The 16,004-nt window shown below is 36.7% G+C and overlaps 1 protein-coding gene across 1 annotated transcript in view; it reads right to left on the bottom strand.

Moving 5' to 3' along the window:
* LPHN3 (latrophilin 3) overlaps window positions 1-16,004 on the bottom strand; it is a 291,801-nt gene that overhangs the window by 238,815 nt on the left and 36,982 nt on the right. Inside the window, exon 2 of the mRNA XM_008573340.1 lies at window positions 3,781-3,861. Coding sequence (XP_008571562.1) covers window positions 3,781-3,861 — 81 coding nt within the window. The remainder of the gene's footprint in view (window positions 1-3,780; window positions 3,862-16,004) is intronic.

The raw sequence follows: 16,004 nt of genomic DNA, 5'->3' as shown, positions 1-16,004 counted from the left end.
TATATATATAAAATATATATATATATATATATAAAATATATATATATATATATACACACACACACAGTATATATTTGCATGTATACTTTGACTGCATATAAATACCAATAATAGCATATAGTATATTTAAAAATAGTAAATGAAAATGAGGGGTGATAGTTGAAAAGAAATATTTTGTAGCTCCAAACTAATGATATTATTATGCCAACTATATTCCATTTCTAATTATTTGTCTTTAAATGAAATACTAGATAGTTTTAAGAAAAAGCACAAGAACTTTTGCAATTTTATTTTGGTAATTTGTACAAACCTCTTTATTCATCAAATTAAATGTTCTTTTTTGAAAATTTCAAGGCTCTGTCACATGAGCTAGTGATCATAACTGTAATTGCATTAATTACAGCAATTCTGGAGGTTCTTTGGGTCAACGTATGTAGAGGAATGATATGACAACTAGAAGCTATCAAGACAGTCATTCTAAAGGAGAGAACATTATTTGAGGTTAATATCAAGCAGAGATGACTCTTGGATTATAGTCATTCATTCTCTACCAGTTTAATAAGATCACTACAAAGGCGATGTGATTTTAAGTCAAGCTCTTAATCATGCTTCCCAGCTCTTCAGGTTCTGGTGTATGTTAGATATTTACCTTGAATTAGACACTTATTATTTTACTTAATCATGTTAATAAACCTGCCCAGGATGGCATTATTACCCTGTTCTACAGATAACAGACAGAAGCCGTCCAAGGTCATAGAGGGCTTCCTGGTTCCAAAGTACATTTTCCTCCAATATGCCACATCAGTGACCCAAATGTAAATAGTAATAGCCACATTTTATCTAGGGCCTAAATAATTTCAAACTCTATTTTATGTTATCCCGAATCTTCACAAAGTACTACAAAGCTCACATTTCTGATCTTCTGTGTAGACACTAGAGATAAGAAATGTCTAGAACTCCCAACTTTGAGTTTATTGGCTTCTAAACCCCTTCATTTTATCAGTCACTTTTTTGTTATTTCATTCCAAATTTATTTTACATTTTATATGCCTACCTATAGGAGTCCTTAAAAAGCCCAAATTCCTCTCCTCCCTATTATCCATGGTCCTTTGCACTGTGGCTCCTCCATCAGGAGATATAATCTATTTCTGATGGTCTGGGGTTGACTATGTGACTTGCTTTGGCTAATGGGACATTAGCAAACACAACACAAGCAAAGGCTTGAAAAGCACAGGAACTTCTGGACTTGCCTTACTATTGCCGGGAATCTTTCTGCCACAGTGGGAATGAGCCTGGGCTAGCCAGCTGTATGATGAGAGAGACATGTGGCCATCACCCCAGATGACATCAAGGCAACTGTCAAAAATATGAGGCCCCTCTTCTGCAAAAGCAATCAGCTTGCTAACTACTAAATATCCAACCCTGACTAAGTCAGCCCACATCTGACTCAAGAAACTCTCAGAACTAAAATAAAGGTTTCCTGTCCTAACTCACTAAGTTATGGAGTAAATTGTTATACCACCCTACCCACGACTTTAAAGTACTCATTTTCAAATCATACCGGGATCACGTCTGAAGAACTGAATTCTATTAAAGTTACCAGCTTGCATAAATAGGCCTCTGTCTTAGGTAGGAACAACATTCTACTAAGAATTAACATGTCTAAAACAATGCATCAATTTATAATTTGTATCTATTCTCCTTGATGAGGGATTATGTCATAAGCATTTCTCTCAGACCATTTATGTTGCTGTAACAAAATACCTAGACTGGGTAATTTATAAAGAACAGAAATTTATTTTGTCACAGTTCTAGAGCCAAGAAGACCAAGATAAAGGGGCTGGCAGATTCAGTGTCTGGTGAGGGCTGCTCTCTGTTTCTAAGATGGTGCCTTCTGCTGTATCCTCACATGGCAGAAATGGGAGTGACAAAAAAGGGCCCAGCTAGTTCCCTCCAGCCCTTTTAGAAGGGCATTAATCCCTTAATTGAGAATTAAGTTTCAATATGAATTTTAGAGGGGACACAAACATCCAAACCATAGCATCATCCAAATTATTCAATATAAAAGCCTCAGAGGCATTTCTGTCCCTTTCCCTGTATCTGTTCAGTCAAATGCCATGTCTCTTCAAAATATTTCTAAGATCCTCACATCACCATTGACACACTATTAATTTCCCCATCATCTTTTACCTGACCTACTGGAATAGCCTCTCTTTGCTGACCTCTTCCCCAGTCAACACATCATCTACGCTAACATCAGAAATATTTTTCTGATATCCAGAACTGATAATGCTAAAATGTAACATCTCACTGATGTGGAGGGGAAAAAAGGCAATTAAAAATATTTGATTTTTTCTTCCACAATAAAACACAGACTCCTCAGTACGGGTTATAGAATCCTTCACAATCTGCCTCATTACATCTTTCCAGTCTTTCCCTCTAGAACTGCTCCCATTTTACTGTGCATTCAGCACTCTTCCTTAAAAGTATCCCACATTTTCACATATCTATGTTTTGGTTCATTCTGCTTCCTCTTCATGGGATTCCTTTATCATCTTTTTTGCTTCCTTTTCCTCTTGAAAAACATGAATGCATCCTTCAGTGTCACTAGGCTGTCCCCTTTACTGTCAATCACTTAGACAAAAATCAATGAATGAGTTTCTACTATGTGCCAAGCAGAGACCAATAGCTGGGGGGAGAAATATTAAGTATGACACTCTCTGCCTTCAAGGAGCATACAGATAAGAGGGAAACATGCATGCTGCAAAGTAAAATAAAATGTCTTCGGTGTAATAACAGGCAAGCACAGGGGACATTTGGAGAACAGAGGCATGCACAGAGCTCCTCCCTAGGCACACAGTCAGGGAAAGCTTAACAGAGGAACTCATGATAAGGAAGAGCCTTGAAACACTGGATGAAACATATTGGGTAGACAAGAAGAGGTAAGAGACTTCCTGGCAGAGAAAATACCCTCTACAGAAAACATGCTCATAAAAGTCAGACCCAATCACTTCAAAATTATGAACAGTAATTAATATTGTTGAAAGTATAAGAAAGCATACTGCATTACTAAAAACCAAAAAGTTAACCTTAGGATATCTGGCATTTTCAAAATTAAAAGACATGCCTACATAACACAAGCTTTGAATATTTTGAAACAGTTTGAAAATCATTCATAAACATTCCTTTAAGAACAAAAAGATAAATTCTGTATTTAGATTGTGAGATTGTAAATGCTAACTTTCAATTTTTATTTTATGTGACTTTTTCTAAAAATCTTTAACTGAAACAAGTGATATTAATTAAAAAATACATAATTTTAATTTACATATTTTTAAAACTAAATGATCATATTAATACTAAAATGACTTTTCAAAAATAATAAAATATCACTTTAAGGAGAAAAAAAATCTGTCAATATGACTTAGATTAAGACTTCTTAATGTAAAAGATTTGATAGTAGAAGGAAGAACTAGTAAAAAAGTAATAGTTATCTGGTAATCTCTAAATCTAAACTGGTATTCAACTAGTGAATCACTATGGATCCCTTTTTTCCTGAAACCATTGTACTCTGGTTTACAAACACTTCTCAGTTTCATGTTTTAGTTTATAATTAAGACTTGTTCTTCCTCAGATTACTCACACATTTCATTTTCTTCCCTTGATTTTTAAACAGGAACTGCATTCCAAATATGTACATATTTATAACCATCTTAAACTTGGTTAACTGCCTTCACAAAGAATAAATACAGTTTCTTTTTCTTTAAATGAAGAACTCACCTCTAACAGGGGGTCTTTCTAGCTCAGAGTCAATGTGAATTGGTGGAGAGATGTACGAAACTTGTCCATGATGTGCCTGCCCTGTGGACCAAAAAAAAAAAAACGGTTAAGAAGACATTATAGTTACATCTTTCACTTTTTTTTCATTTTTATGATGTCATATCAGTTCTCTCCACACCGATTTAAGAGCTATTGTAGAGTGTAGACAGATCTGCCCAAATATAAAAACAGTATGTATCATCCAAACACCGCCCCCTATTAAATCAGTGCTTCATCAACTATCTTAAGGTTTTTTTCTTTTAATTAAATTAAACATTTATTGTGGATGGTTACTTTAAAAAATACAACAAAAATGAGTTATAAGAAAAATGAAATGGAAAAACTAAAAACAAAGACATATAAAATACAAGATCCCATTTTTTATTATTAAACAGACATTGCCTTCTGTCATTTTGTCATAAGTGTTTCTAAACACTTCTCTAACTTTCTGCACTTATTTCATTGCAAACCAGTAATAAATGGTCTGGAGACTGGCACCCAATCTATAGATAACACTTTGATGTTTATTTAGATAACTTTAGAAACCTGTTTATCTTATATTTTACCTTTAAGATTAACTTCCATTATTTAAATAGAAAAGTGCAGTATTCCTACCTGCTTATCCATATTTGACGGAAAACCAATAACTAACCACAATTTAAAAAGCAGGTGAATGGATTCATTCCCTATTCTTTACAAAGCGTTTTACTAGCTCACATACATATTTGCAATATACTTTTTGTGTTATGAGTTTAAAGTGTTAAAGCTGATTTGAAGGCCAAGACACTGAAAGAACTGTCAACTTAAATACAAAAGAATTCTCGAATGCTCAAAGTAGCTACAGTTTGTATACTGATAATCCAGTAAGCAATTATGATTCTGAGGCAAGAAATCATAATTATGGAGTCAGTTCAATTTCTAAAGCTACTTTATATAACAAAGGTTTGGGTAGGAGTGGAGAACCCACCACTTTCCTTCCACAATCGGAATAAGCAGTTATATTTCACACATTTACTATAGCAATTTACAGGGTTGTTAATCTCTTTTCCTAAACAAGGAAAGTTAATGATACATAGATTATGATAACAGTTAGAGTAACCTTCCCGATTCAAGTAATATTCGACTTGTAATAAACTCTGCTGATTCCTCTTAAGAGGCACATTTCAAATAATTAATATGGTTCCCTGTTGATAGTAGCTGCTGTCGCTCCCCGCGTTCTTCCAGCTTACAGCAGAGACAGTGGAGAAGCTTTAACAGACAGAGTCTCTCATAATGGTAACTAAGAACATTGTACATCCACTGGCCATGTTTCAGTGGAATACTAAAAGCACTATTACAAAAGGAATAAGACACCAACTGTACACTGTAAGCAGTCCATGTTTAATACACTTTATTAAAAACTTTAGATTATCTTAATTATAAAACCACCTGTTTACTGGTATTACATACTTGGTTGCAAAATCATTTATATTTTATGGTCCTTATATATGACCTGGTTTAAAATGTTGTGAGTCCTGAAAATAAAAATAATATATCTTTCATTTTATATTGGCTCAAAGTAACCTCAGCATATAAAATAATATTGATTTCAAGTCTAATATTGGAACATAGCTTTCGCCACAAATGATGATAACCACAAAGCACTCATACATATATCATCTCCTCCTATCCAACCACCATCACTATGAGGATTATGTACTATGTTAATATATACATATTTTTTAAATAAAAGAAACAAGCAAGATATTAGGTAACTTGCTCAAGCACATGCAACCAATAAATAGCAAGGCCAGCAGTGTTTTGAATCTAAATCTGGTGTTTTTATCCATATCACAATATTTTTTCCAAAGAAGGCTCAGTAAACTAAAACCTGGAAAAAAAAAAGACATATATATATATATATATATAATATAATTTTAGTGATTAATCTCTGACAACTGCTTTTGGAACTGTTGTCCCTACATTCAGATTAAACAGTTTATTTAAATGCAAAATGTGCCTCTGTTTTAGGGATAAGCATGTAACTTCAAGGTGCTCCACACGAGTACTTTAGGTAGAATGGAGATGACAGTGTGTTTTTCCCTAAGTGGAATGTGAACATCAGAGAGCCAGGGGAATGGGCATTATGGATAGTCACGTCCTGAAGTTGGTTTGCCCTAATTTTCATCCCCTCTCCAAGAAGAAATCTAGCAAACCACAAGACAGGGTGTGTCAGGTAAAGCCAATGTGGTAGGAATTGACTGAGACTTAGAGGAAGGTCAGAAATGCAGTAATAGTTTTTGATTTGCTGATTGAGCCTTCTGACCTACAGAATAAAAACGAGAAATTATGGAGGTGGTTGTTGATTGATTTCATTAATCGAATTCTTAAAATGATCCCCAATTCACTTCAGATCAGTGGCACTCATGCATTGATTTGCACAAAAATCCATAAAGGTTAATAAAACCTATTCTAATCTGTGGCTAACAACGATTCTCAGAGAAATGATAAGGGAGGACATATCAGGACATGGTAGGAGGGCTGTGCACGGTTCAGAAAAACACCATTGACTCTCCAAGCTCCACTCCTCTCCTTAAGAATTACTGCAAAATAATACTAACAATAATATACAACAGTTAAAACCATAAATAACATCCATAAATATTTCTCTTAGATTTTAAGGTGAAAAATTCTCAACAAAAAATGTGATCATTTCCAAAACAGCTTTAAGAGGTAAAAAGCATGGCAAACACATGCTGCTTTATAAGATTCGACTAGAATACTCTAAGGGAACATATCTGCTCTGTTATTCCTCATATTCTCCATGAGGCTCTACTGTTTTACACTAGACCTGCCTGGTCCTTGTAACTACAGCCTTATATATTCAAATACGTGATGTGCTGCACCTCTTCTTGCCCTTACTTTTCAAATTAAAAAATACATATATCTGCTCATTTTTCTTGTAAATTTTATTTCATTTTTTATAAATTTCAAAGCAAGAAATCATATTGAGATTTTGATTATAATTACATTCATTTTATAAATTAACATGAAGAACAAACATTTTCTTTTTCATTTTTGGCAGCTGGCCAGTTTGGGAATCTGAACCCATGACCTTGGTGTTATAAGGCCACACTCTAACTGATGGAGCTAAACGGCTAGCCAGAAAAAGCTTTTAAAACTTCACATATAGTTTTAAAAAGCAAATCTCCATTTATGTGAATTGTCTTTTAATAAGTAGGAATAAATTTTTTTTTGAAGTTTATTATTTATTTACTTTTTTGAAGTCTGGTCTACACGGTGGTGGGCAGGCCCACTCATTAAATATTTTTTCTGGTCACTGCTGGAATAGTTATTGACTCTGACCTTCCTAGCCCCTTGGAGCTAGCTAGATACACTGACAACATTTTAATTATTTTCTGTGGTCTTTGTTACTTATATAAAATAATACTCCCAAGTTAAGATTCATCTATATACTGTTAGTATAAAATTCTTTTGTGATGCAGAATTAAAATTTTAAAGATCGATTTTATAGGTTATGCAATTTAGAGAACAGTTTCCTGGTACTGCTGGTTCAGCTGCCATTTTAACTTAAGTTCCTACAAAGTACATACCAAATAAATACATAATGCTTAATGACACATTTCATAGAATAAAAAAAAGGAGAAAAAAACCCTAAACCTTCATGTTTATAGCTAAGAAGTCTAGAAGATGAAAGAGATCAGAATGTGCCACCCCAAAATATACCATTTTGACATAAGATTATTTTGAGCTGATGGCAATTAAGAATCAACAGACCCAGGAAGAGTTCTCTGCCCTACCCTTTTTGTCTAAAAGCAGGACATAAATTTCCCCTTGAGGAGGTGTGCCTTCTCTACATTACTGGGGAGAGGAGTGACTTTTATCATTAAAGATAGGGAGTCAACACCAAGGTAAGTTTGCATAAACAGACCTCACTATTTTAAAATAGCCCTTACCTACTGTTGGTTTCCCCATATACTCATATTTACTAGTCACTTCCCCACAATTTATCATCCCTTGAAACCCAACCCCTCTTTCCCTTGTTAAAAGCATATATAAGCCCTTGAGTCTAACTGCTTCTGAGTTTCAGTCCTTTCTCTTGAACTCCTGTGCAAAGAAATATTAATGAAAACCATGTGCCTCTTCTCTTGTTAATCTATCTTGTTACTTCAATTTGTAAACACACACACACACACACACACACTCAGTCTAAGAGGGTAGAGGAAAAGATTTCCTTCCTGACACAGAACAGTGGCAATAGGGACTTGGGTGGGTAGCTTATGAATTATGAATTATTCGTGTTTACTTTAGGTAAAATTATGCATTTGTACGGAATATCATATATATGTATATATATATGTACATATATATATATACATACTCATACATATGTAGTGAGATATAAACTCACATTTAAAGAAAACAATTCAATGTTTTTTAGTATATTCACAGAGTTGTGCAACCACCACCATCACAATCAATTTTGGAACATTTCATCACCATGAAAAGAAGCCCCAAGTCCATTAGCAGTTAAGTCCCCATTTCCTCTCAATCCGCCCCAGTTCTAAGCAACCATTCATCTAATTTATTTTTCTATAGATTTGCCTATTCTGGACATTTTATATGAATGGAACTATACATGTGATCTTTTGTGATCAGCTTCTTTCACACAACATGATTTTTCGAAACTCACCCATGCTGTATGTGGCATAATTCAGTACTTTATTCCTCTTTTTGCCAAGTAATATTCTGTTTTACAGACTTAGCACACTTTATTTACCCATTCATCAATTCGTGAAATGTTTGGGATCGTTTTCACTTTTTGACTGTTATGAGCAATGCTGCTATGAACCTTCATGTTCAAGAATTTGTGTGCATTTCTCTTGGGTATGTATATACCTCGGAGTAGGATTACCACATCATATGGTAAGTCTATGTGTAACCTTTTGAGAAACTATCAGACTGACTTCCAAAGACGCATTTCACTAACAGTGTATAAAGTTTCCAATACCATGGAGATGCTTTTCAGTTGTTATCTCTTTTTATGCAGTATTATAGTTAAGCCAGGGTTGATTAGATTTTAAAATAATTAATATTGAGATGATTATGAAATCTGAGAAGGGAACAATCTCCCCAAGTGAGTATAGATAGATAAAGCAGAGGGTTAGCACCAGGAGTAGAATAGTTCACCTACATTGAGAAGGTAAACAGAGAAAAATGAACTAGCCAACTAATAACATAACAAGAGCAACTCATATTCCAAAATGAAAACGTGGACTATCCAGTGTCGGGTATGCCAAATATGTACAAATTTCAAGATTCTTGTTAATGGAGCACAGTGCTGTGGTAAAAATCCAAAGGCCATTATGGATTCTGGAGAAGCCATTATTTTTCTATTTTCAATCTCTTTTTCAATTTTCATTTCATTTCTATTTTATTGAAGAATGTTGTGCAATTTCTACTAAAGTTCAGATGTAGAAAGGACTTGACCAGCATTTGATACTGTCGATACTTTGCCTGCACATCTTAGCACAGAAATATATTTATAGAAATACGTTTATAGAACCATAGAATTTAGAGGGAGAAAGACATTTCATAGCTTATACTCATGGTCCCAAACTCACATTTTAGAATGAGGAAATTACATCTTGCGAAGTTGTTGACTCTTTGAAAAGTCAAATCAAGGTGATGGTTGTCAAGAGTGATGTCAGAGGACAGTAAGAAAGGGGATGCTTTACAACTAGACTGCAGAAAACTGCCCACAACTCACATCCTCTTCTACCTCTAAAGCCTCCCATAGAAAGGCATTATTTTCTAGGTGTGTGGGAGATGATCCTTCAACTGTGTTGAGAAATTAAAAAGATTGAGAGCTATTTATTTATAAAAATATGTACTTTTTTCTCCATAAGGATATATCTACAAACTTGAGGCAATGTACCATAATGGATAAGATCATGGCCCCAGAAGCAAGACTGTCTGTGTTGTTATCCAGACTCTGCCACTTATTAGTAACATAAATCAATAAGCTAAGTAACTACCAAATTGCTTAACTACTTTGTGTCTCAATTTCCTCATTTGTATAAAAGGGATTATAGCACTGACCTAATAGGGGTACTTTGAAGATTAAATTAATTTATACATATGTGGTAATTAAAATAATGCCTGGTACATGGTACAGAATCGAGTAATTTTTAGCTTCTATTATGACTACAAAGTCATTATTTCATTCATGAATTCATCAGCCAGAGGTGCCTTTCTAAGTGTTTGGCATACATCAAACACCAAAATAATCTTGTACCCTTATGTAGAGGAAGAGACAAAGCAAGCAATAAACATAAATACATCAATTATGTGTGTGAGATGCTAACGGTTTTGTAAATTGAGAACAGGTTTAGGGGATCTGGAATAGGAGGGGCAGTTTGCAATTTTAAATAGGATGCTCAGAGAAGGCCTAATTTAATTTCCATGAATAGCATTTGATAAGTTCAAGAGATGACAAGCAATAATATCTGAGTTTGGTAGGAAACTCTAAAAAGATAAAAGTATAGATAAGGGTTCAAATCTAATTTTAATAATTAAGACTTTAAAAACTAAATATGGTATCAAATGCTTTTTCCTAACTCATTTATTTCAAATTCTACACATATTTATACCAATATTTAATAACGTCACCACTGACCAATGGATAAAGAAGACATAAATAAAATATGGAGATATTCAATTGGGAAAATGAACACAACTTTCTTAAAGTAAAAACACATTTTACTACCATAAAATCCTTATTGGTTTCTCCAGTTTCTTCATCTTTCAACTCAGTTTTTCCTCATTTTCTATATAGTGCTGTACACGTTTGATTATATACTCCCCTAGGCAAATTTTATGCCTTCTTATTTTGCTTTAAATTTTTCAACTGCTATCCTGATTATTTTACTCCAGGAATATGACATTTCCCCCCTTAAAAACAATAAAATAGATGTCACATCTTTGCTCCTGGGGTTTTTAATGATATTAAAACTTTGCTTTTACAACCCTTAGGATAACAGCAAGTTATATCTCTCTGCTCTACTACAATAATGACTTTATGTGGGAATGAGAGAACCCCCCACCAAACTACATTTAAGAATGGCATGTAGAATTTTTCTAAATTTTTATAACACTCTCAAAGTAGCTAACCTCCTCCTCAAAAAAAAAAAAGTTCAATTACTTGTTGAAAATAATCTCTCCAGGTTAAAAAAAAAAAAATTCCAGAGGTCAACTGCTGATGGAAAACTGGGCATGCCTAGCATTATGACAGCTCGCTCCTTTGTCTTCAAATCCCATTCGGTCTATAACCACTTGGCATTTATAAAGTCAGATTTCAGTGGAGGACGTAAATACCAATGAAAAGTAATCATCAAAGAAAAGAATTGTAAAGTTGCCAATTTGATACCTATGTTTTTATGCTGGTTTCTTACCCCCCTCCCACCCCTTATTCTTATCAATCATACACATTTTCAGAGAATTTAGTGAAGTATGATGTAGCAGAGAAACAACTACATGCTTGACTTATCCAGGATATAAAGTCAATGGTGGAGGTGCAAAGGTGACTGATGGGCTTCTCCCTATTGGGTATTACTTGACATACAGAAAACAGATGAAATAGTATGAAGCAAAGGTAACTCTGTGTGTGCCTGTGTGTGTGTATTTCATTCAGCAAACATTTCTTCAGCACCCACTCCCACTCTGCAGCCAGTATTAAGGATACCATGTGAACAAGGTAACATTATCCCTCCACTGACAGATTTCAGTCTAGATGCAGGATTAAGCAATTACAGTGAAGTACGACAGGTACCTTGACAGAGGTGAGAGAGAAGAGTACACCAATGGCACCTAACTGAGGTAAGTGCAGTGTGGGAAGGGCAGAATTTGAAGCAAGCTGAGATCTGAGGAATGGCAAGTGGTAGTCTACTGAAAAACTGTAGCAGGGCAAGTGCAGGCAGAAGGAACATCACGGGTGGATGCCTGCAGATCACAGGAGTAAGAGGAATAGTGGACAGAGAAGCTGGCAGGCAAAAAAAGCTAAATGAAAAATAATTCAAAATTTTACTTTGAAAAAGAGAATAAAGAACACATGCCTATCACCCAGCTTCAACAATGGTCAATCCATGGCCTATATTGTTTCATCTCCTTCCTACCGTGCCCATCCCCGAATACTTTGAAGGAAATTCCAGACACCATATAATATCATCCATAAACTATCTGAATATATATCTATAAAATATAAGGGTTCTTTTAAAATAACCATAATATCATTGTGATACCTAAAAATTAAGATGACACATTATGAAAAATAAGTTTAATGTAAAATTCAACAAAGCAACTGTCCGGAAGGAATCAACGAGTCTGAAATAAATGAAAATCTTTTAGCCTGAAAAATATCACATTGGTCCTAGTGTTGAAATTGCATTGGCGTGAGGAATGCTTTATATTTATGATGAATTTCAGGTGCTCACAGATACAGAGGGGAATCTATTTTATACAACCATAGAAAGGCTTTTCTTTCTTTCACAAGCATGAAAAATAGACTTGGTGGTTAAATGACAAACATTGAGTTTTGGAAGCACTGCTTCAAAAAAAAATTCCATGAAGTATCAAAAACCTATTGAAGCAATTATTACAACAATAGACTTTAAAAAAAAAAAAAATAGAAAAAAGAAAAGAAATCAACATTTATCTCTCCTGAATTTCAAGTTTTTATTTTTTAGTCCTTCGAAAACAAACAGGAATAAATACATTAGAAAACTCAAGGTCATATTAATAAAAGTTTATTTTCTAAGAGCCTTCTATGAAGAAGTACCATGTAAAGTGAATATTCTCATTTTTAAAAAAGCAGGAACTAATAACCCAAAGTCTGTGTAAAGTTAAGTACATTGTCAAAGGTTACACAATAGTGTGGGGGGATCAGATTTAAAATCCAGAGACCATGTATTTACTATCTACACCATGGCTCCCACATTTTATGAATATGCCCACAGGAGTGGGGAGAGGAGGTAAACATGCTATAGTTTCTGAATCATTAAAAATTTTCTGTTCCCTATTTTCAGGCTACCTAAAATTAAGTGTTTACATTACTAAAAGACTGAATCACAGAAATATCAGTATTCTAAAGTTAACTTTTTCTCAGACAATGAAAACATTACATTCTTCTTAACAAGAAGACAGGTATATTAGCCCTCTCCCAGGACTTTTTTATTTTAACAGAGGCCTTAAAAGGGGTTAGGGTTCACTAATATAGTTTTCTTTGAATCACTGTGATTTCCAAAATCTGAAAAAAGGACCCCTGAAATGGACCTCCCCCGCCACCCCATCTTTTCTATATCACTATTGCACTTAGCCAATAGAGAGGAAAATATTTTACTATCAAAGTGGTTAATATTCAAGCCCATTCCACTGATGACATTAGTGTCCAGGGTGGGGTGCTGTGACAAGATAGATTAGAAATGCCCAAATTTGAGTAACAGGCAAACCTAATCATCAGAACTGTGATGTTAGCATTTGAAGACAGGACAGTGATTCGAGTTGTTCAAAATAGTATGGGACATACAAGAGTCTTCCTAAGACTCTTTCAGTCCCAGAGCAATTCTGATTTAGAAATTAAAGTTATGGGCCGAGCCCATGGCGCACTCGGGAGAGTGCGGCGCTGGGAGCGCAGCAGCGCTCCCGCCGCGGGTTCGGATCCTATATAGGGATGACCGGTGCACTCACAGCGCTCACTGGCTGAGCGCGGTGCGGTCAGTCTCCAAAAGGACAAAAAAAAAAAATTAAAGTTATTAGATATTTCGCTTACAGCTATAATAGGCAGAGTAATGTTTCCCCAAAGAGACCCATTTACTAATTGTTGGAACCTGTGAGTATGTTACCTTATATGGCAGGAGGAACTTTGTATATATGATTCAGGTTAAAGTTTTGCATTAAAGTAAGATTTAGAGCCAATCCACTTTTTTGAAATTATCTACTAGGTCATAGACTTACTATGAGAATAAAATTAACAGTGCACATAAAGATTATTAGTGACTAGTATGGAATAAAAGTCCAATAAATGTGAGGTTATTTTTAACCTTTGCTATCCCTTTAATAAACACTTCCTTTGGAGTATTTCATCACTGTGTGTGTGCATTTCTGAAATATTACTTATCAGCAAGCACATCAGTAAACAAAACAAATGAAAAGATAAAAGTAATGTAAAATAACTTAATTTTTCATTTCTTAGTTTTTTTTAATACCTAATTTTTGGAGGAACAAAACTGAGACGTAAAAATTTTGTGTTGACCTGGAATCTTTCCTTGTCATGTTTTTCTGACATTCAGAATCTGATTGATTAGTGGCATATTAAAATGTAGGCAAGATTGGCTGCTGATTCAAATTTTCTGTTATGGGGAGCAAGATGGCGATGGGTCTGGAGTGAGCGTGCCAGAGGAGAGAGAGAGCCTGTGAAGTGTGCGCTGCGCTGCCAGAGTACTATTTGCATTTCCAAGAGCAACAAAAAACAAATAAATCACTGATCAACTAATCTACAATGAAAAAAAGCAACTACAGTCTCGAGGTTTTAGGGCCGATGCAAAAGAAGATTCCTGAGAGCACCGCAACCGCGCTGGGAGACCGAGCAGCCCAAGGCAACAAAGGCCAGGAAAGACGGCAGCGGCGATGCAGAGACGGAGAGGAAGGCACGGGACCGGCCCAGCTCTGGGAGCTTTGTGAGTGACCCCCAGCCCAGCCCCGCTTGGGGGGCAAAGGCCCGCCCGGCCCCCACTTACCACACAAGGCTAGGTGCCGGCACCACCGCTGCCTACATTTTCTCCGGGGGGGGTGGAGCCGGCTGGCTCTGATCGGGCAGACCAGCCATCTTTGCTTGGTATGGCTCTTCACTGAGCCGTGCCACTTGTGTGCCTCAGCGCAGGGACCCCGGGGCCTGTGGAGCGGCCACCAATCCCATTCCTCCCGCGGATCTCTTGCGGGGCTGGTGGCATGGGGAGCCCCCAGCCAGTGTCGGGAGGGCAGGGGAGAGGATCCTGGCCAGACTGTCACTCCACCACACCTGAGGCCTTGGCCCCAGGTAAACTCCCTGCTTCCGGGAGGCAGATACCATCTCTGTGGCCTTCAGTTCGGAAAAATCCCAGACTGATTTCTGGTTGGGAAAGGGGTGACCGGGGTGCCCCCGAGCCCGCTTGATCCTGCCGAAGAGCTGGCCTGAGGGCGCCGAGCCGGCTCACTCCAGGGGGATTCAAAGAGGAACTGTGTGCTCACGCCCTGGTGTGGGAGATAACTCAACCACACAGGGGGCCGCAATACCGGGGGGAAGGTGGGAGGCCCAGAGAGGACCATGACCAGGGCCGCAGGAACGCCCACAGTGTCCGTGGCAGAGGTCTGAGACCCCTTCGGGGCCGGGCGGGGCTGAGTGACGAGGATTGCAGAAGACACGCCCCAGCCCTGTACTGAGCACACAGAGAGGGGAGGGGTCCGGCAAAGGAGGAGGAGTCTCGGAAAAAAAGACACACCCTCCGGGAGGCCCCATCGTGTGCACACAGAGAGGGGAAATGCCCAGATAGTGAGGCAGAGACTTACAGATCTCACACATCCTGTTGGGCCTGCAGGAAGGGATCCAGCTGCCAGGGCCAGAACTCAAGGATCAGGGAGAACTTCCAGAGCTGACCAGAGAGGAATCTTCTTGGTAAGGCCCAAGTCCTGAGGTGAACACACATATAGAACACTAAGGGACATCTGAGCAGTCACAGAGTAGGCAAACCAAACTGACAAACTCAGCCATACCTTAGTTAGCCAGAGGGTCAAACCTGTGCACAGTGAAACTCCCTGCCAAAATGAGTAAACATCTAAAAAAAAAAACCAGAAATACAAAAAACCAAGAAAGTACACCACCAAAAGTTAATAAAGCTCAAACTCTAGATCCTATAGAACAAGAAGCCCTTGAAATGAATGACAAGGAATTTCGAGTGATAATCCTAAAGAAACTGAATGAGATACAAGAAAACTCAGCTAGACAGCATGAAGAAATAAAGAAAAATATACAAAACCTGAGAGAGGAAGTGTACAAGGAAATCAATGTCCTAAAAAAAAATGTAGCAGAACTTACAGAACTGAAGAAGTTATTCAGTGAAATAAAAAACACAATGGAGAGTTTAACAAGCAGG

Source organism: Galeopterus variegatus, unplaced genomic scaffold (genome assembly GCF_000696425.1).
Source record: "Galeopterus variegatus unplaced genomic scaffold, G_variegatus-3.0.2 Scaffold905, whole genome shotgun sequence".
Taxonomy (NCBI): Eukaryota; Metazoa; Chordata; class Mammalia; order Dermoptera; family Cynocephalidae; genus Galeopterus; species Galeopterus variegatus.
The sequence above is the reverse complement of the archived record's forward strand: the minus strand, read 5'-3'. Positions and strand labels throughout refer to the sequence as shown.